This window comes from Arvicola amphibius, chromosome 1, assembly GCF_903992535.2.
Source record: "Arvicola amphibius chromosome 1, mArvAmp1.2, whole genome shotgun sequence".
NCBI lineage: Eukaryota > Metazoa > Chordata > Mammalia > Rodentia > Cricetidae > Arvicola > Arvicola amphibius.
In genome coordinates this window covers 82,490,024-82,512,882 of record NC_052047.1, presented here as the reverse complement: position 1 = coordinate 82,512,882, position 22,859 = coordinate 82,490,024, and the positions used below count along the sequence as shown (strand labels likewise).

Here is a 22,859-nt window from a genome sequence, read left to right as displayed (position 1 = left end):
GTATAGTAACACCTCAACAAAGGCAGAAAGACCCCTGAAGTTAATTTTATCTTTTTGTTTATGTGTAGCATGGTGCCATTATGATTTGGAGTATAAAATACCAGCTTTAAAATAAAGTAGAAAATTGATACATATTAGTCATCTTAGTGTCTCTGAGACTTGGGGCTTTTCTCTCCGTGTTCCCATAGGCTGACCCTCCTACTCTTATGCAGTCAGTCAGGGAAAAACCCAGAAGTCTAGAACTGGTTCCTCTTCTTACTATTACAGTTGATTTTCATAGTACAGGAGGAAGCCAGGTTGATCTTTATTTGGTCTTAACACTATTTGTCTTATTGTAATGGAAGAAGAGCTCAAGTTGCCATTAGCCAAAGTACTTTGCATGAGAGACTCAACCATTTTTTTCTCCCACTGAACTAGAGATCAAGCAGGAATCACATTATTTTATAAGAAGTAGATAATTAAAAGAACATTTTTCAGATGAACAGGGTCCAGATGATGTAAACCAGTAGAATTTAGGGGCTTTTTTTAGTGAGGCTCTTTTTTTTTTTTTTTTTTTTTTTTAATAGTTAGCATTGTTTGGTCCTGTTTGGACAGCCTTTGGTAAGAGTTAGGATGCTGGGATACTTGTTTGAGTGCTAAGAAGGTGACAGGTGTAATGGATGATACAGATTCCTGTGTTTTAGGTCTCTACTGTGGGAGACAGAGAATTGAGTTACATAATAGATAAAAATACACATGGAAACTTAGGGTCTATGTTTGTTTTAAAAACCTAAAAGTGAATTCTGGCCTTTGGTAGGTTTCAACAACTAAGTGGTTCACTCACTATAAGACATTTTAGGATAGGCCTTTCAGGGAAATCTTCTTGGATTCCTTTTTCTTTTCATAAATTTTCATTCTGATTGAATTTTATCTTTTTTTTTTGGAAACAAAGTCTTACTATATAGCCTGGCTGACCTTGAACTCGGAGAGGTGTGCATCAGGAAGCCTGGCAAATTGTGTCTTGAAAGAAGTTCAGCTTGAAATTCAGCTAGTAATGTGATGAGGGAAAACTGAGTGTAAATACTGTATTTTATTTAATGTCTGGCTTTTAAACATTTTTATGAATGATAGCATTTTTGAAGTTCAGAAAAAAAAATATATAGTCATTTTTAGTCTCCAACACAACAAAAACAACACATTTCTTCTCTCTTTATTTTCTTGCTTCTTAGAAAGGCCAAGTAGTTAAAAAATCAATAGTTTTCTTATGAGACATTTTTCAGGGACGGCTCCAGTAGCGATTGCTGATGTAATTTGTCGTTCTGTGTTTACGTAAGTTCTTTTCACGCTGCTGTCTTTGAAGCCTTTCGAGCTAAATTGCTTTTCTTTCACTTGAATCTAGGGCTTAGTTAGATGAACACACCTGAGCTAAATTCTCACTGAGCTAGACCATATGTTTCCCATGTTTTCTTAATTGAAGTTCAAAGTTCAATTTAATTTTGAAATCCCCATGCTTAGTGAATTGACTTATATTTGTAAGTCTTGTTAGTTAAAATGTGATGGTAGACTAAGACAATGGGAATTTAAATCATCTAGTTAATTTTCATTTAGAAGTAATTACTGTCCGTGTTCATTTGGCTCTGATAATTAACACCATAAGATATAGTCGTACTGCATCTGACCTCAGCCTAATTGTCTCTGTTGCTTATATGTTTAAACATTTCAGTGAGGATTTTATGTAGGCCTTTTCTGACTCTTTCTTCTACCTTCTCTTTCTTCACCTTTCTTGACCTGTTGAAGTAGAATAACAAAAAGATGGTAAGTGAGGTCACACACGCTCTGTTTGTTTTCACCTTTGCCTGGCGGGACAGGAGTTGTTGTTTTGTGTCCCTTTAGTATCGGGGAGGGGGAAAATCCATGTTTTTGTTTTAAGTACTTTATTTTTTAACCTTTTTTTATTTCTTCAGTTTTGTAGCAACTAATAGTTCTATACTTTCCTGATTGCATACAATGAACCAAACAAGAACTAATTACTAACATAGTTTTGAATTTTTTTTATTTTTTTTGTAGATGAATGTTAAAATGGAATGTGGTGTGCATAATACAGAAATGAAGTAGTTATGTGATACAGATAGAAAACGGGTGAATTTGTTACATTTGGGGACTTAAGTTTATTGATTGATGTTATATATTTCCTATTATACTGAATGCATCTATTTGCAGCCAGTATGGTAACATATATGTATTTGATAAACTGAGTAAATTTTTATTTTATACATGAATCATAAGAGAAAAAAATAATAAAATCTGTTTCCACGTCATCCTTACTGATGAGTAGGTTTGACATTATCTGAGACTAAATAAGAAAAAAATTACAGCCCTGTCAAACTTTTCTACAAGTAAAAGCCCTCCCCCATGAGTAAATAGCATGCATAGACCTCCCTTCTATCAGACAAACAAACAAACAAACAAACAAACTAGAGGCTTGCTGGGCCTGTCCCAGACATTTGACTCTTATTACATTTTTGTGGTAGTCTTTAAGTCTGGAATTTTTTTTCCTGAATAAAAGAGCATGCATTGTCTTAAATACTGAAGAGACTTTTACACAGGGCGTACTTGTAGAGAATAGTATAGGCATAATTTAAAGTTCTTTTTAAACCAGGAATAGAATATCTGATTGGTATTGTTCTTTCAGTATAAAAGTAAAATCCTCAGTATGCTGGGTGAAGAGAAAGAACGTATTTTGAGAAGTAACTTCACCCTGTAATCCGAATTCTAGCCTGCATGTCCCTGATTACAGAGACTTTCCTTATAGGGATGTAATTGTGGTTTAAAGCTTGTAGTTTTTTCTATTTTCTAGTTCAGAGTGACATTGTTCAAAATCATTCTTGGCAAATATAATTTATTCTAAATAAATGACTGTCTCCCAGTGTCTCAGTTCCTTTTTCCCCCTCTCTTTCTTCTCTTTTCTTTCTTTTTTTTTTTTTTTTTTTTTTTTTTTGAGATAGTGTTTCTCAGTAGCTATGGAGCTAGTCCTGGAACTCACTCTGTAGACCAGGCTGGTCTCGAACTCACAGAGATCCGCCTGTCTCCGCCTCCCTAGTGCTGGGATTAAAGGCGTGCGCCACCGCTGCCCAGCTTCCTGTGAGTTCTAAGCACCAGGTGAGGTGTAGGCTTGCAGTGCAGTGGCGGCAACAGTGAAATTTCAGGGCTGCTCTGAGCATTTCCTGCTCGCTTCTGAAGGGAGGAGGGAACTTAAGATTTTTGATTTGATTGTTTGTTGGTTTTTTGGTTTTTCAAGGCAGGATTTCTCTGTGTAGCCAGCCTTGGCCATCCTGGAACTTGATCAGTAACAGGCCACAGAGATCTGCCTTCCTAGTGCAGGGATTAAAGATGTGTGCCACCACCGGCCAGCTGGGTTATTAGCATTTTTGACAATTGAAAATTGGAAGGCTCTAAGGTAAAGTTTATATATGGTCTAGGTTTTGTTTGGAGGTTTTGGTTATTAATTGTGTGTGTGTGTGTTTCCTCAGACAAGGTTTCATATATCTTAGGCTGGAATCAAACTTTCTGTGGAGCCTAGGATATCCTTGAGGTACTGGTCTTCCTGCCTCTATCTCTTTGTTTTTGGTTTTCCAAGACAGGGTTTCTCTGTGTAGCCCTGGCTGTCCTGGAACTGACTCTGTAGACCAGTGCCTCCCTCGTTGGAGTGCTGATGTTACAACCTTGTGCCACTACTCCTGGCTGTTTCCTGTTTTGATCTTCCTATGCAGCCCAGGTTGAGCCTGAACTCTGACAGTCTCCATCTTCCTACCTAGACCTTTGAGGTACTAAGATTATAAGTGTGTGCCACAATACCTGCCATTTGTTGCTTGTGTTCTGTTTTTTTTTTTTAATTTTTTTCGTTGGTTTTTTTTTTTTTTTTTTGACAAAGTCTCAGATATCTCAAGCTGGTCTTGAACTTCTGATCTCTTGCTCTCTCCCTTCCAAGTTTTGTGGTTACAACGTGCCCTCGTGCCCTCGTACCTGATACTGGGCCGTACTGAGATGGAGCCCTGGGCTTCATGCATGCTGAGTAAGCACTATACCAGCTACGTAACATCCCTGGCTGTTTGAGGGCTTAAAAAACAATTTTATCAACAAATTTTTCAGTAAGTCCCTTGAACTCATACATCTCAATTCTTAAATGTCCCTTTTTATTCATAGGGGAATACACTCAATGTCAGATGGCCCTTTCGGTTAATAGTTCATAATATGTGTGACCCTAGAAGAAGATTCATAAAGCTTTTATTTTGAGTTGCTATAGCCTCTGGTTTTGGTTTTGGTTTTTGAGACAGGGTTTCTCTGTGTAGTCCTGGCTGTCCTGGAACTACTTTTGTAGACCAGGCTGGCCTTGAGCCAGCCTCTGCCTCCCAAGTGCTGGGATCAAAGATCAAAGATAGGCACCACCATCACCATTCAGCAATAAACCTCTGTTCTTCAGAGGAATAAAAGTAAGTTTAATTTGTTGAAATTGTATTATACTTACTCTAAATTGGTTGAAATAATAGTAACTATCAATCAACTAATTATCTAACTCAGTTGTCTTGTATAGTATAATAAAAATTCATTTATCATAGGAACAAATAAATGACAAATAGGTATGAAATTACACTTAATAGCTAAAAGTAGCATATATATTTGCAGGTATAGATTTTTTTCTCTGCTTTTAATTAAGAAATTTTTGTTTAACGCATATAACTACATTAAACAGGTTTTACAGATTCCATATATCAATCACCTAGATTTCAGTATTAATATTTGTTATTTTAAACCAGGTGTAGGGACAACACTTTCTATCCAACTTTAATCCCAGTACTAGGGAGTCAAAAGGGAGACAGATCTCTGTATGTTTGAGGTCAGCATGTTCTACATAGAGTTCCAGGACAGCCAGGGCTACATAAATGGACCCTCTTTCAGAAACAAAACATTTATTATTCTGGCTAATTACATAACTATACATCCATCAAAAGGCCCGGTTTTTTTGTTTGTTTGTTTTGTTTTTTTGTTGTTGTTTATTTTTGGTGTTTCACTAAGGAACAGATAGTAGTATACTTCTCCCTAAATACTTCACCATGCATACCTGTCTCCAGAGTTCGCAAGTAGAGATCTTTCCAGTTTTCCATTTTCTTCCTGAAGATTCTGAGTAGTTAATAGTCAAGGAACTTCAGTGTTAATTTTGGGAAAACTGACTTTATAAGAAATTAGTTGCTATAAAAAGTTTTAGTGAACTTTGTTTTCCTTTGCCATTAGTGTATGTTTCAGAAATCTGACTTTTAGTAGACTCCTTATCCTGGTTTTCAGGTTTAAAATTACTTTTCTGGGACATTTCTAGGCCAGGTTTTCCCCCATTATCCCCAGTGTTGCAGATTGGACCCTACCACCCCTTAAGGTCATAGTTTGTAAAAGCTTCATTTTACATTTTCTCATGTTAGTTTTGCAGTTTCTTTTCTTCATTTCCTCATAATTTAAACTTTTATTATACCAAATAGCTATTTCTGGTACTAAATTTTAATTGAATTCATTAATGTAGAAATAATATCTGGATTGGTGATTTCTAAAACATTTAAATATTAAGATATTGTTTGCCTTGTTTTTATGTGGGTCTCCTTCAACTCTGGTTGAAGACAGGTTATGAGTATTGTGCTTCATGAAAGATAGCATTCATCTCCAGTATTACACTTCAGGATTAAAAATGTTGCCCATGGGAGAACTTTGAAGGAGTTGTTTTAATGCATACATGTGTGGATAGACGTTTGTGAAGTCCATTAATGGGTGTGTGTAAGTAATGCATTGTTATAGAGAAACAAACAATCATGATTTTTGCATCTACATTGATATAAATCATTTTGATAGTAGAAAGAAATGTGCTTGTGTTCACTGAGCATTTTTCAAGTTTTTTCCCCCGATGTGCTATTTCACATATCACAGGACTTATTTTTTGAACATTTGAGCAAAAGAAACAGATGAAACCTCATACAAAACCCTTCAAAATATGAAAATATGGGGTTTATTTGTGCTAATGCTCTTCTTTTGGAAACATGTATTAAAGGTAAGGTCAATTTATTGATTTAAATACATAGTACATAAAATATTGATTGAACTTTGTAAGCTGTTTTAAAAGAAAAGAGTATTAGCTTTGGAATAAAATACTTGATCTGCAAGTCCAAGAAAAGTTAAAATTCAGTTATTCTCGAGCTTTTAAAATCCAGGAATACAGTTGTCTAAAGCTTCTTTACATAAAACTTAGTTTTAAAGCTTTGCTGCCCTGTCCTCTAGGACCTAATGGTCGGCGATGAGGCGAGTGAGCTGCGCTCCATGTTGGAGGTTAACTACCCCATGGAGAACGGCATCGTGCGAGCCTGGGACGACATGAAACACCTGTGGGACTACACGTTCGGGCCAGAGAAGCTGAACATAGACACCAGAAACTGCAAAATTTTACTCACAGAACCTCCCATGAACCCAACCAAAAACAGAGAGAAGATTGTAGAGGTGAGTTTTTGATGGGCTGGATATCCTTGTGTACCTCTGTGATAGAATGTTAAAACAGAATTTTTTTTCTTCTTGCTGCTTCTGCTGCTAAGGATAAATAAAAGTAATCATTTCTCCCTAGCTCTTGATTGTTTTGCATTTCCTACAAATTGACGGTTGCTGATTTGAAATTTGAAATGCTTTGATCATGTTAATGATGCTTATGAAATTATGAATTTTGTAAGATAAATTTTGAATATTATCATGGAATTCACCTGATAAATAGGCAATATTCCAAATTTAAAATTAGAAATCCCAGCTGGGTGGTGGTGGCACACGCCTTTAATCCCAGCACTCAGGGAGGCAGAGGCAGGTGGAACTCTTCTGAGATCAAAGCCAGCCTGGCCTACAAAGCGAGTTCTAGGACAGGCTTCAGAGCTACAGAGAAACCCTGTCTCGAAAAACCAATAAAATGACTGACTGACTGACTGACTGACTGGCCAAATAAATAAATAAATAAATATCAAAATCTCTTTGGTCTCAAGCATTTTGAATAAGGGACAGTCACCATGTATGTGCTAGTAGATGAGAACACTCCCTCCCCAAAAGTTAGCTGATTAAATTAAGTAGTTTATTAGAAAGTAATAAGACTAATGGAAAAATAGTAAAACGTGTGTGTGTGTGTGTGTGTGTGTGTGTGTGTGTGTGTGTGTGTGTGTGTAATTCAATACAACAACCTGGGATTCAAGGTAAAAACTAGGAAGTCTTTGAGATGATACTTTTCATCAAAGAAGTGAGAGGAGGCAGTGGAGATAAGGCTGGGTCCAGCGGGAAGAACCTGCTGAAAAGATTAAAAAGGCTGCTGAGGTGAGGGCAGGCAGAACTTTGTTATTGATTTAAATAATGGACTTTGGAGGGCTTTGCATTTTGTTGGTATATGCACACACAGCACTACTTCTTTATTAAAGCGTTGTTGGAATAGAATGTTAGAATATTCCAGAATTGTAAAATTGAAGTTCTGTATAGTTCTCATTGCAGTCAGTTGTTAAATATCTAAATATTCAGAGTGATAGCCCTATCAGTCAGTGAGTGATTACAATAGAAGACCAAAAGAAATCATTTAAGATTTTTCTCAGCTGACATGGGCTGCAGAGAATGAATGCAGATATGGCCAGGGAGGGCCCAAGAAAATACCTCCCTTCAGTGTAGTTCAGTGTGAAGTGGAGTTACAGTCTGGACTCAAGTAGAGAGGCAGTGGGCTGGGCAACTGAGCAGTCTCTACATCTGACAACTTAGTGTTTTAATTTTTGTCTTCTCCTCTGTAGTAGCAGGCTGCTTGTTTGTTCCTGGATGGTCAGCCCCAAAATAACCACATAGAAACTGTATTAATTAAATCACTGCTTGACCTATTATTAGCTCTAGCTTCTTATTGGCTAGCTATTACATCTTAATTTAACCCATTTCTATTATTTTATATTTTACCACGAGGCTCGATTCCAGCCAGCAAGATTCCAGCTGGCAGCTTGCATCTTTGTCCTTTGGCTTCATGGTGTCTCTCTGACTCCGCCTTCTTTCTCCCAGCATTCAGTTTAGTTTTGCCGGCCTAAGTCTATAGTGTATTCTGCCTTGCCAGGCCCAAGACAGATTCTTTGTTAGCCAATGGTATTTATAGCATACAGAGGAGAATCCCACATCACACCTCATCTTACCATTCATTCATTCCAGTCTCATTGAAACTAGAAAGAACTCTTCTGCTGGATTACATCCCCAGTTCTATTTCTTTTATTATTTGTTTTTAACTGGGGGGGGGTATAGAGCCAGTTTTGACTTAGTTTGGGGGAAATAGATATTTTTTCCTCTTTATTATTTATGTGGTGTGTGTTTATATATAAATGTCCGTGAATGGGCAATTTTGGGGGAGTTGGTTTTTGCTTTTTACCACGTGGGTTCTGGAGATTGAACTTATTGAACTTGGCCTTTCACAGCTAAGCCATCTCTCTGGTCCCAAAAAGATATTTTATATTGATTTTTTTGATGTGTGTGTGTGTGTGTGAGAGAGAGAGAGAGAGAGAGAGAGAGAGAGAGAGAGAGAGCGCGCACGCGCACAGCCACGCACATGTGAGCTAGCACAGGCATGAAGGATTGCCACGCTGTGTATATGGCGGTAAAAGGGCGCCTTACGAGAATCATTTCTCTACCCTACCATGTGGGCCCTTGGGCTCAAATTCAAGTTGTTAGACTTGCAGACACGTACCTTTACTGGCTGAGCAATCTTGCTGGTCCCAGGCAGGTAATTTTTAAAAGGGATATCAATTTAGGAAATTTTGTGTGAAACTTGCTTTCATACTGATTAGCCACTGACTATATTGTATTCAGAAATCTTTGCTTGTAGCACCTACAAATGCTCTAGGACTTGACTCAGGTGTGCATATATGCTTGCAGCCATACATGCATGCGTGTATCCAGAACTCTGCCCTAATAATAGAAATCAAAGCTAGGCTTTATAAGGGCAAGAACAACTCATTAGAATAGATGATTCCTCAGGGTCCTTTGATTGCATCTTAATCAACTGATCTGCCATGTCAGCATGAAGAAAGTATATAAATAGATATAAAGTTTTCTGTATAAACCACCTTCCTTTTTTCCTTCTCTTTCCATTTTCAGGTAATGTTTGAAACTTACCAATTTTCTGGTGTGTATGTAGCCATCCAGGCAGTTCTGACTTTGTATGCTCAAGGTAAGTAAAGCTTAACTTTTAAGAAAATTAATTTAGCAAACACTAGTGTGTGTATGTGTTTGTGTGTGTGTTGTTTTGTTCCATTTGTTTTTCAAGAAAGGGTTTCTCGGTGTAACAGCTGTGGCTGTCCTGGAACTCGCTCTGTAGACCAGGCTGGCCTCAGACTCAGAGATTCGCTTGCCTCTGCCTCCTAAGTGTTGACTCAGTGGTTAAGGGCATTGACTGCTCGTGCCAAGGACCCAGGTTTTCTGTTTCTCCATTTGGAGCCGTTTATGACTGCAGGTACAGAGGGATCCTCTGCCCTCTTCACACCAAGGGCACTGCATGCATCTGGTAAACAGGTAAACACTATTATAGATAAAATAAATAAAAAGTGAAAAGACTTTTACTTATATAAGACCACACTTCAAAACTTGACAGTTGTATGTGTGTTTGTCCATTAGTCTGTGTGGCATATGTATGTGTGCACAGGGATGCATGCTTGTGGAGGCCAGAGGTCAACATTAGGTATCTTTCTCATTCTACGCTTCCTCTTTAGAGACAGCTTCCCTCTTTAGTTGACCTGGAATTCACTGACTGATTAGGATGACTGGATACTCCAATCTCCTTCCCAGTGCTCACAGCCTGTGTTGCTACTGCACCTGTTGTTTATGAGTCCAGACGCTAGTCCTTTGCTTGTATAACAAGCACTTTGCCTAGCCACTTTTACAATTTGCCACTTGTCATGTAAAGGCTATACACATTTTCACTTGCTTTATTAAATAAGAGGCTAAGCTTACAGTGACGTCAGGTTTTTTTTTTTTTAATTATTTCTTATGGTTTATTTAACTTTATTTTATGTGCATTGGTGTGAAGGTGTCAGATCCCCTGAAACTGGATCTTTAGACAGTTGTGTGCTGCCATGTGGGTGCTGGGAATTGAACCCGGGTCCTCTGGAAGAACAGTCAGTGCTCTTAACCGCTGAGCCATCTCTCCAGCCCCCAGGTTTTTTTTTTAATAGGTTTTTTTTTCCTTTTCAGCTGTTTTAAATTTTTATGCATTACGAGGGGCTAGAGCTGGCTCATCAGTTAAGAGCACTGGCTGCTCTTCCAAAGGATCCAGGTTTAATTCCCAACACTCCTATGGGCTCACAGCTGTCTGTAACTTCATTTCTGATGTCCTAGTCTGGCTTCCTTAGGCACTTACAGGCATGTGGTGCAGACACACAAGCAGACAACACAAAATAAAAATGAGTACACACAAAATAAAGATGAGTAAATTGAACCTAAATTGAAAGTAAACATAGAATTTGTCCTCAGAATTGGCTTGAGTTTAAAAAATATTTCAAAAGGTTAGTGTGCTGGTAGTTTTATGTCAGTTTGACATATGTTAAAGTCATCTGAGAGGATGCTTCTAGGACCAGAGAGTTCGAATTCAATTCCCAGCATACAGGAGACTGGGTATTCTCTTCTTATCTCTGTGGGCACTGTACTCGTGTGCACACATATACACCTGCAAACACACAAAAATACATGATAAAAATAAATTTTAACAAGAACAACGGACAATACTACCATTCAAACCTGCAGGAGGTTTTTAAATAAGAAGTGACCTACTGTTTTAGGAAGATATGTCTCTTTGCTTAGTCCAGTCTGAGTGGATAGAAAAGATTGAAATTGGGAAATCTCAGGTTGAGGTATGAGTAGTCAGAGAAGACACAGACGAAAGGACAGGAATTGAAAAGACAGACAACGGATCAAAGGGTATAGCACTACTAAGAGTCCTTGTTTTGTTTTGGGGCTGGGGAGATAGCACAGTAGGTAAATGCCAGCTTCTCAAGCCTGAATTCAGATCCCAGCACCCACATAAAGGCCATGTGCAGCAGCACGTGCCTCTGATTCCAGCGCCAGGAAGGTCAAGACAGGAGGATTCTGGGGGGCTTGCTGGGCCAAGTAGTCTGTCCTGATCAGTGAGTCAGGGTCAGTAAGAGATTGAATTTTCTCAGATACCAACACCCATGTACCAAACAAACCACATATTCCTGTAACTCCAGTTCTGATGGATGTGGAGACAGGAGATTGCTGGGGTTTGCAGGCTTCCAAATTACCAGAGAAAACGCCAGTTCTGAAAGAGACCCTTCCTCAAAGGAGTAGGCGGGGGAGGGAGGATACCTGGTGCCCACAAATACATAAATACACGCAGAAATTAGCAAGTAAATAACCTTTGAAAATTTAGTAAGGTAGCGAGCAATTGAGGAAGACAGCCATAGCAACCCTGTCCTCTGCAGGTACATACATACCAAATATCTTGGAAAAATCAGGATAGCAGTATAGTGGTTTTATCAATCTGCCACATTAATCAGGGGAAAACAAGTTATATCAGCTTAAAAATGGGACTGTTTATAAATTTATTCATTTGTCAAAGATAAACATATAACAGTGCATGCGCATTTACATAAGAAGATGACCGTAAGCATCTTTACAGTTCTTGATATATCCATAGGCAAATGGATGTGTATTATATGTAAATTATATGTAATAAGAAAGAAAAAGGGCAAAATAAATAAAGAACAGCTTAGCTGGGTGGTGGTGACGCACACCTCCTGAATACTGGAAGGCAGAGGCAGACAGTGGTCAGCCTGATCTACAGAATGAGTTCTAGGATAGCCAGGACTAAACAGAGAAATCCTGTCTCAAAAAACAAAAACAAAACAAAACAAAAAAACGAAAGAAAGAGAAGGGTAGAGAGATCATTCAAAGATGAGGAAATAATAAAAGCAAATTATAGATAATGTATATTCAGGAAAAAGAAAAAAAGTTATAAAGGGCTGGTGAAGAAGCTTGCCAGAGTTTTTGTTTGTTTGTTTTGTTTTGTTTTTGTGAGTATCTGACTGTCCTGGAACTACCTCTGTAGACCAGGCTGGCCTCGAACTCACAGAGACCTGCCTGCCTCTGCTTCCCAAGTGCTGGGATTAAAGGCGTGCACCACCACTGTCCAGCAAGACCTGAGTTTTGATCCCCTGAGCTGTACACAAAGATGAAAAGAAGAATATTTTTCTATAAAATTGTCTTCTGCACACATGTACAATATTAATATGTAAGAGAGTGTGTGTGTGTGTTTAAAAGTTCTGTTTTTCTCGTTTTTAAATAGTGTTTCGTGTAACCCAGGCTGGTCTTCAGCTTCCAGTATAACCCAGGATGGCTTAGAATACTGCTACATTGCTACATTATTTTTAGTCAGGGTCTCATTGTGTAGCCTTGGCTAGTCTAGATCTTGCTGTGTAGACAAGGCTGGTCCCATTTGCATCTGTCTCTGAAGTGCTGCATTAGTGCCACACTCAGTCTGACCTGGTCCTTCGTATCCTTGTCTTCCTAGTGTGCCCAACTAGAAAAGCTTTCTTTTCCCTCAGAATTGACTCTTGGCTTTTTTCAAACATTTTTTTTTCCTTTTTAAAAATTTTATTATTGTAGCCTAGAGAGATGACTCCGCATTTGCTAGTCTTCCAGAGAAACTGAGTTCGATCCCAAGCACTCATGTTGAGTGGCTCACAATTGCCTATAAGTGCAGCTTCGGGCACTTCAGTGTCCTTTTGTGGCTGTGGCAAGCACGTGCATGCGCGCACACACACACAAATAATATAAAAGTAAATATTTTACTAAAAATTATTAGTGTTTGTGTGTGGTGTGGAGGGGGTGATAATAATGCCATGCATGTGTTTAGAGGTCAGTTGGTGATTTCCTCCTATCTTTACGTGGGGTTCATAGATTGAGCTTAGGTCACCAGGCTTGCTTTGCAAAGTGTTTTATTGTCTTGCCAACTTCTGTTCCAGCTTTTCAGGTGCACAGGCCAGACGTTGTGCGCACCTGTCATTCTAGTGTATACCCCATTGCTCAGGCTGCTGGGGCAGTATGGGTATGATATCTTAATAGGGTGAGACTCGATGCCTTAATAACAACAAAAGTAAAATAAATCTTTTCGGTGGTAATCAGGAGACACAGCAGCAGCTCCCTTCCCTTTTTGGGTGACGGGGTATGTGGGGGGGGGTGTCGACAAGGTTTATATAGTCCTGGTTGTCCTGGAACTCGCTCTGTAGACCAGGCTTACCTTGAACTCAGAGATCCACCTGCCCCAGCCTCTCAGATACTGGGATTAGGGTGTGTGCCATCATTGCCCAGCTCCCTTGCTCTTTTTTATTGTTATTGTTGCTGTTGCTTATGGGCTTTTGGCTACAACCTACCCAGGCCTTACAGACTCTAGGCTCCCACTCTGTTGCTGCACTACACCCCAGTTATGCTTTTCTTCTGTCATAGGTTTAGTTATGGTCATTCTTGACTGGGCTCCATAACTGAGCTGGTACTTTGCCTAACCAAGAATGACCGATGTAGTGATGTAGTATTTCTATGTATTAGACATTTCCTCAAGATTGGTGTCTGCCTGTGTAGCTCTGGCCGGCTGGGGAACTCTCTAGTCATCCTATAAGTGAGGAGTGAGAGATGGGGTATAGTTCTCAGTTGGTGCTGGTTTTTACTTTCCTTTGATGACTTTTTTTTTTAACGTTTGTGAGATGACCTCTCACCTTGTAGTCCTTGCTGGCCTTGTTTTCTTTATTTTTAGGTTTTTGAGATACATGACCTAGAAATTTTAGTCCATCACAAGTTTCCTAAGAGCTCAACTTCAAGTATGAGCTACCAGGCCTGATGGTTTTAGCAGATTTACTTACCATCTTGTAACTTGGTGTAAGAGTCACTTTCCAAAGTTTCCATAAATTATTCATTATACTTTAGAAAATTTCACTTTAAGGGGCTTTGATTAGGTTGAAAAGGAAACTGTAGCAGGGTCTTTCTTCCTAAGTTCTTAAAGCAGCCCGTGATTGAACTAGAAACCCTACAGGAAAAACACCAGGGCAAGAGGACTGTGGATAATGGCACTTACCACTAAGCCTGACAACCTGAGTTGGATTCCCTTGGCCCCACGTGGTGAAAGGTGAAAACCCACCCCCATAAATTGTCCTCTGACCTCACATGTGCTATGGCATACATGTGTCCTCTTTTCTACATGTGTACCCCTATACAAATAAGAATGTAAAGAAAGGAAATCATTGAGGAACAGGCACTTCCATCTGTGGTTAGAAACGAAGTGCTGAAGGAAGCATAGTTGTGCACGCCTTTAGTCCCAGCACTCAGGCAGAGGCAGGTGGATCTTTGTGAGTTCAAGGCCAGCCTGGTCTACATAGTTCTGTGATAGGCAGAGCTACATAAAGAGACCCTGTCTTGAAAAAACAAAACAAAAAAAGAAAGGAAAGGAGTACTCATTAATTGCTTGATTTTCCTTGGGTGGCATCTCTGCTATATTTGAGATTTTCTGGCTTTGATTTTTCTGAATCGACTCTAAAAACCTTCTGGTTCTTGTGCAGGTTTATTGACTGGGGTAGTGGTGGACTCTGGAGATGGTGTAACTCATATTTGCCCAGTGTATGAAGGCTTTTCTCTCCCTCACCTTACAAGAAGGCTGGATATTGCTGGGAGGGATATTACCAGGTATCTTATCAAGGTAAGTGAAAGGAAATTATAAAAGCTCATTTTCTTTTTCAGTTTGTTTACTGACTTTACACAAAAATCAGTGTCTAAAACAATTTAAGTGCTGGAGAGCTGGCTAGCCAGTCGAGAGCACATGCTGGTCTTGTGGAGAAACAGTTCTCATTGCTTTTCATCTTGGCCTTTCTACCGCTGTAGAATCTAATGCCTTCCTCTGGACCTTTCAGGCACCAGTATTAGCATGCACATACCCACACACAGACATATAATACGCATAATTTAAAATAATAAAAATGTAAAATATTCATGTACAAGGTTTCTAACATCACCCAGTATGTCATTATTGACCTTGAGATGGACTCCAGGGTTGAGCTCAGGCATAGCAGCAAGTGCCTCTTACCTGCCCAACCATCTTAGTAGCCAACAAGGGTTTAATTTTTTACAGTGGAACTTACTTACATGGATTATTAATTTGCTGGGTTTTTTGTTTGTTTGTTTGTTTTAATGGCAGCTGCTGCTGTTGCGAGGATATGCCTTCAACCATTCTGCTGATTTTGAGACAGTTCGCATGATTAAAGAAAAACTGTGTTATGTGGGTTACAATATTGAGCAAGAGCAGAAGCTGGCCTTAGAGACCACAGTGTTAGTAGAGTCCTATACAGTAAGTATCCTGTGTGAAGTACATCTGTGGGCTGAAAAGGGGTATCTCTGTTTATTAGCATCACTTAGAGTTTGGGTTTGTTTGGTTTTTGTTTTGTTGTGTTTGCTGGACATCAAACCGAGGGCCTTGTATGTACCCAGCAGATTAGTCTCTGCTTTCCGTGTTTGTGGTTTGGATTTGTTTAATATATTTTTATGACTTAAATATCTCCTGCTACATTAAGATTTCATGATATAATTATTGAAGACACCATGTATTGCGAATTAAAACAAGAATTAAATTAGAATGTAATTAGAAATGGAAATATTAGTTGAGATTCTAGCATCTTCAGAATATCATTTCTCAACATGTTTTGTACAGTGTTATTTGTCTGGGTGCTACTTATGAGTTACACAAAATAGAATACATTATAATTGTCAAATAAGTTTTGGAGATAATTATTATCTCATTGCTGTGTGACTCCCAGGTCCTTTCATGTGCCAGTATGTATGCAGTTGTGAAAATTTAGTATGCCTGTTTCTCAGATTCTTGGGTTTTTGAGACCAAATCTTGCTATGTAGTATAAGGTCCTCCTTCCTCTGCCTCCCACATGGTGGGATTGCATTCATGCATTCCCCATATGAACCTCAAAATTTTGTAGCATGTCATGGAGCTAATAATCTAAGAAACGTATCTTGGACATATTCATGCCTTGGTTTTTCTCAGACAAGTTCTCACTGCAACCCAAGCTGGGCTGGAATCCAGGCTGCTTTCAGACTTACTTTGAAATCCATTACATTTGTACATATTTTGTGAGTAGTGCCAACATGGATCACAGAGCTCAACACTTGCTCTGCTGGGCATAGTGGCACATACACTTGGAATACTGTTTGAGGCGGGAGCACCTGTAAGTAATGAGGCCAGCCTGGTAAGGCCTCCAAAAAAATCCAGAGTAGCTGGGTATAGTGATGCCTTTAATCACAGTACATACACCCAAGGGTACATAGTGAGACCCTGTCTCAAAAGACAGAAAAGGAAGATGGGGTAAGGATATTGTTAGAGACCAGCGGTGGTAGCACATGCCTTTAATTCCAGTTCTTGGGGGAGAGGGGAGCAGAGGCAGGACGATCTCTTTGAGTTTGAAGCCAGCCTAGTCTACATATTAAGTTCCAGGCCATCCAGGGTTACATATAGAGACCTCCTCCCCAAAAGATACCATTTTAAGCATACAACAAAACCTACCTTATAATTTCTGATAACCTCCAGGTTTGCCCTGATAGTTTCATCCCAAAACCTTTCCTGGAAGATTTTCTAGAGATCCTAATTTTCAGTCTTAATTGTTTGGAAGGAACTAGTATAAGTTAAACAGTGAGAGAACTAACAATGTAAGACATGGTTTATGTTGGACACAAGAGTCGTCAGTGAATTAGTTCAAGGTCAGCCTGGACTAAAAGCAAGACTAAATGTTAACACCACCTCCACCTCCTCCAACGTCTCCCAAAAACCAAAAAGCCAGACATGGTGGTGCCCACCTGTAACTTGAGTAATTGTGAAATGGGGCTGAAGTATTTCTGAGTTTGTGGTCCACCTGTGCATATAGTTTAGCCTCAGACTCCCAATAAAAGTCAGTCAGAGTGGTGCCCACCTATAATCTCAGCACTTGGGAGGTAGAGACAGAAAGGTGGGGCACATGGGTCATCTGGGCCACATGAGAGCCTGACTCGGGGATGGGGAGTTGAAAACAAAATATGTCTTCTTTCTTCCTTCCTTTCTTTTTTTTTTTTTAAAATACTTATTTATTATACAATATTCTGTCTGCATGTATACCTGAAGGGCCAGAAGAGGGCACCAAACTTCATTACAGATGGTTGTGAGCCACCATGTGGTTGCTGGGAATTGAACTCAGGACCTTTGGAAGAGCAGCCAGCGCTCTTAACCGCTGAGCCATCTCTCCAGCCCCCCCTTTTATTTAAACTTATTTATTTTTATTGTTTGCTTATTTTTAGAGACAGGGTTTCTCTGTGTAGCTTTGGCTGTCCTGGAACTCACTTTGTAACTCCAAGATCTGAGACCCTCACACAAACATATGCAGGCAAAACGCCAGTGCACATAAAATAAAAATAAATAAATTTTAAAAAATAAGCAAACCAGTACAAACTAAATGAGTAAATGGAAAGAAGCAAGTTTGGGCAAATGTAGGCTAGAATAAAATGTAAGAAATTCAGTGCTGAGGTCTGGAGAGATGTCTCAGAGGTTAAGAGCACTGTCTGCTCTTCCTGAGTTTAATTCCCAGCGACCACATGGTGGCTCATAACTATCTATAATTTGATGCCCTCTATGGCATGCAGGGATACATGCAGACAGAACACTACATATATATATCTTTAAAAATAAGAAAATGCAGCTGGGTACATCAGGGAATGCTTATAGTCCTAGCTAAGGCTAAAGCAGAAAGATTGCTAGAGTCTAGTTTGTTTGTTTGTTTTGTTTTTTTGAAATTTTTTTTTAAAGATTTAGTTTTATATATAGTGCTGTTTTGTCTGTGTGAGGGCGCCATATCCCTTGGAACTGGAGTTACAGACAGTTGTGAGCTGCCATGTGGGAGCTGGGAATTGAACCTGGGTTCTCTGGAAGGGCAGAGAACCCTTAACCACTCTTAACCACTGAGCCATCTCCCCAGTCCCCATGCCCAACTTCTTAAACCTTTTTGTTTGTTTGTTTTTATTGAAATTATTTGGTGGTAAAATAATACTTGCACCACACACTATTGAAAGAAAATTACTAAAAGTGCTTGATGTCAGCTTTTTATTTTAAAAAAATCTTCATAAAATCACAGTTGTGTTGAAATAAGACAGGTTGCATTAGCTTTTCAAGGAATAATCAGAATGTGCTGCCTAGTCAGCACATTTGGATGTCACACATGTATGCATTGGTCGCTTCTCAAAGAATTTTCTAGTTGGCAGCATTTTGTACCATTAAAAAAAAAGATGGACTGCCCTGTGGTTGCTGGAGGCTGTTGTGCAGGTACAGCTCTCCAGTGGATACGATGGGCTAGAAAAACCCTATGATTTATGCATGGCAGCTGTTTCTTCTCAGCAGCTGCCATAGCCCGGTCATTGGTACAATGTAAAAAAAAAAAAAAAATAGATGAAGCAAGGTGTTAATAAGAGCATCAACTGAGATACTTTGTTTTACCCAAAATCATTTTAGGAAAATTTATTGCTTTTAATAATTTTTGTTACAGAACATATGTATTTAAAAGAATCACTGTTATGGAGATTGCTGGGAAGTTGTGGAGTTTTGCTGACTAGCACTGGGTTATTTTCTGTTTCTAGCTCCCAGATGGACGCATTATTAAAGTTGGAGGAGAAAGATTTGAAGCACCGGAAGCTTTATTTCAGCCTCACTTGATCAATGTTGAGGGGGTTGGTGTTGCAGAATTACTCTTTAATACAATCCAGGCAGCTGACATCGATACCAGGTACAGTAGACAGCATTTCCCCACCATTTATAAGAAGTGTGTGGGCCACAGATATAACCCAGGAGTAAGAGCACTTGGTGCTCTTCCAGAGGACCTGAGTTCATGCACACATATGACATGCACACACACACACACACACACACACACACACACACACACACCTCAACATGGTTCAAAATAAGAATACAGTCTTTTTTTTTTTTTAAAGAAAGAAATGGAATGTAATTTGAATGAACAAATTGTCTGACCTCATTGTATTTTTAGGAGAGGTGTTATTTTGTTTTTAACCTTTAAAGATTATATTACATTGTTTATTTGTGTCTACACATGTATATGTGGGCCCACACATGCCATGGTGCTTGGGTGGATCTTGGTTCCCTTCTACCACGTGGGTCCCAGGGACCAAGCTCATCAGACTTGGCAGCCCACATTGTTAGAACTGAACCATCTCTCTACCCCTCACTGTGTTTTAAAGATATATTTCTTTCTATTTTATGTGTATGAGTGTTTGTCTACATGCATGGCTGTGTACCGTGTGCATACCTCGTGTCCATGGAGGTCAGAAAGTGGCATCAGGTGTCTTGGAACTAGAGCTACAGGTGGATATTTGTAAGATACCATGTGGGTCCTGGCAACCAAAATCAGGTCCTCTACAAGGACAAGTGCTTTTAACTGCTGAGCCACCTCTCCAGACCCCACTTTAAACTTAGTGTTTTGAAACAACTTAAAATCTACAGAAGGCCTACAGAATGTTTTGGTCTAGGGTGTGGGCATTACTTATCTTGTTCTGACAACAGACAAGAATGTAGTCAGTAACCCTTCAACTGGTCTGTTCATTCCTTGTATCATGTGAATAGTTTTTTTTCTCTTACCTTTTGGGGTCTGGGTATTTAAGCAAATGGAAATTAAACATGGGCGACAAAAAAAAATAAAATAAAATCTACAGAAAAGTGGCAAGTGTGCCCTTTCTATAATTTACTCTTTTGCTAATATTAATGTTATGTTTGTTTGCTATGTTAATTGTAATTTTGGGGACCATTTGAGAACAGACTGAATATATAAATTCTCTTTAGCAGTTTGTATTCCTGAGAAAAGATACACTTATGTAGTTGAATATGTCATCCAAGAGATTTATTATTGATGTATGTAGCATCATATCTCAGTTTTGTACAATGTCCCCGTAGTGTCCTTTGTACAGTTGTCTTCTGTCTGTGAAGGATCAAGGGTAGACTCATGCATATTTAATCATGGCTCTACATTGCTTGTTTTCTGGTGGAGTTCAAGGTATTGACTGACATCTTTGCAAAGTCAGGCTAGTTATTTTAGATTTTTTTTTAATTTGGGCTTTTATATTTTCTCATTCAGGTATGCATTTCTGGATAGAATACTCTGTATATGGTGTGTCCTAGGGGTATCACATTCAGAAGTGGTGTTTGTTATTGGTGATATAAATGTTCTTACTGAAGCATTACTTGAAGTTTACTGTTTCCTCCGATGAATGATCTATTTCTCCTTTCCTACTTAAGAACTTGTGGGAAAAAAACAAAACAAAACAAAAAACAAGCCACACATTGGAACTGTATGAACGGGGCTGGAGAGATGGTTCAGAGGTTAAGAGCACTGACTGCACTTCCAGAGGCCTTGAGTTCAATTCCTAGCAACCACATGGTGGCTCATAACCATCTATAGTGATGATACCTGGTGCCCTCTACTGGCAGCAGACATACATGCAGGCAGAACATAGTATACATAATAAAAAAACCTTTGGGGGGGTAAATAACTCTGAACATCCTTTTCCTCAGCCCGCTCTGCTCTGTCCCTTGAGTGTCATTGATGACCCATCCTGCTCCTCTAGAGTCGTTGATGATCTGTCCCTTTACGCAGCACACTCTGCCCCTAACATCCATTGTTAACCTTGCCTAAATTCATTTTTATAACCAGTTACTATTTTACCCTAGTATATATCTACTTTTTGGATTTAGTTACAGTACTTGACTAGCATATATGAAACCCTGGGTTTGATCCACAGCACTGCATGAATTTTACTGCATTCTTATTTACTCTAGTCTACATGTGTGTGGGTTGGGGGTGCCATGGCACATACTTGGAAGTCAGAGAATAACTTTTGGGAGTTGTTTTTTACCTTTCCCCACTGAGCCATCTCACCCAACCTTTAAATTTATGCATTTGTTCAGTTTTCTTTTGGGGGCAGGGTCTCATTGTATAGCCTTGAAAATAGGCTGGCCTTGAACTCAAAGAGACCCTCCTGCCTCTGCCACCATGCCAGCTTAAATTTATTTTTTAATTGACAAAAGTTCTGTTTATGGTATGTGTGGTATGAGGTCTTGAATGTACGTTTTTAATTAATATTTATTGTATATACAACTTTTGTGATGATCACACTTAAAATCCAGTGCTTTTGTATATATAATATATTTTGAAATAGAATCTGTGTGTTGTGTGATGGGACTCCTATCTAACAAAGTTGCATTTCTTTCAATCAACATCTCGCTTCAGTCACCAGGTCATCGTCCCTGGTAACCATCATTGTGCTCTGATACTGAATTCGACTTTTGAGAGCCCATGTAAATAGGACCCTGTAGTATTTGCCTTTCTCTGCCTGACGTTATTTAACATAATTTCTTCCAAGCCTATTTACATTGCTACAAATTACAAGATTTCCTTTTTAAAGGGAGAATTACATTCCATTGTATATACCAAATATTTTTTTAAGATTCATTTATTATTATGTATACAATATTCTGCCTTCACACCAGAAGATGGCACCAGATCTCGCTATAGATGGTTGTGAGCCTCCATGTGGTTGCTGGGAATTGGACTCAGAACCTCTGGAAGAGCAGCCAGTGCTTTTAACCTTTGAGCCATCTTGTCAGCCAAATATCTTTTATTTATTCATCCATAATAGTAACTCAGGTTGATTCCATGACCTGACCATTGTGAACAAAATTGCATGAATGGGAGTTCAGGCGTCTTCTCAGCATGCTGATTTTCAGTCTTTGAGATAAGTGTTTACTGCTAGGTTGCTGAATCATTTGATAATTCTGTCTTTAGTTTTGGGGAGAGTTTCAATACTGTTCTCTGTAATGGTGATTATAGTTTATATTAGAGCTCCTTAAACTTTTCACTTATGATACACCCTTTGTTAGTGAGGGTTCTTTAGAGTAAGAGAACTTATAAAATCTGTTTATAGGAGGGGATTTACTAGAATGGCGTACAGGCTGTGTTCTAGCTAATCCAACAATGGCTGCTTTCCAGTTCAAAAATCCAGTGCCTGTTTAGTCCACAAGGATGTCTCAGCTGGTCTTCAGTATCCACTGGAATCCTGAAGAAGTAGACTCTAATGCCAGTGAAGGAATGGGCTTGCTAGTGAGGAGAGAGAAAGAGGCAAAGAGTAAAGCTCCCTTCTTCCGTGCCCTTACGTAGACTTCCAGCAGGTGTGGCCCAGACCAAAGGTGTGTGTTCTCACCTCAAGATCTGGATTAGAAGTGGGTGTTCCCTCTTAAAATTAAGCAAAAGCCCCTCATAGGTGTGCTCTGTCATTTTTGAATTTTAGTTAATTCCATATATAGTCAAGTTGACAACCAAGAATAGCCATCATATCCCTGCTTTTTTGGAGGAAGGAGCTGAGAGAGTATTTCACTATGCAGCTTTGGATGGCCTGGAACTCATATGTAGACTAGGCTGGCCTTAAACTCGAACTCTACCTGCCTCTGCCTTCCGAGTGCTGGGATTAAAGGTACATCCCACCACGCCTGGGTATGACCCTTTTTTGATTGAGAAATTTTTACATGATTCTCAGTATGTAGGAATATAAGATAGTTATCTAGGTAAACATTTACTGATAATGAATCATGAAATTTTTTTTGGTGTGTGTGTCGTGTATTAGAAATGAAAACAAATTCCATACTAATCAAATGAATGAGCTTATTTGTTTTAAGCAATCTTTGGGGGAGAGGTAACTCAATGGTTAAGAGAATT

General features: G+C 39.1%; 1 protein-coding gene and 1 non-coding gene across 2 annotated transcripts in view; both read left to right on the top strand.

The window, feature by feature from the left end:
* Actr2 (actin related protein 2) overlaps positions 1 to 22,859 on the top strand; it is a 48,168-nt gene that overhangs the window by 13,419 nt on the left and 11,890 nt on the right. The window contains exons 3-7 of the mRNA XM_038311401.1: positions 6,295 to 6,510; positions 9,154 to 9,226; positions 14,619 to 14,755; positions 15,251 to 15,400; positions 18,715 to 18,860. Of these exons, the coding sequence (XP_038167329.1) occupies positions 6,295 to 6,510; positions 9,154 to 9,226; positions 14,619 to 14,755; positions 15,251 to 15,400; positions 18,715 to 18,860 (722 nt within the window). The remainder of the gene's footprint in view (positions 1 to 6,294; positions 6,511 to 9,153; positions 9,227 to 14,618; positions 14,756 to 15,250; positions 15,401 to 18,714; positions 18,861 to 22,859) is intronic.
* LOC119806124 lies at positions 18,374 to 18,506 on the top strand. The gene has a single exon (XR_005284154.1). It is a non-coding gene; the product is annotated as a small nucleolar RNA SNORA84 (small nucleolar RNA).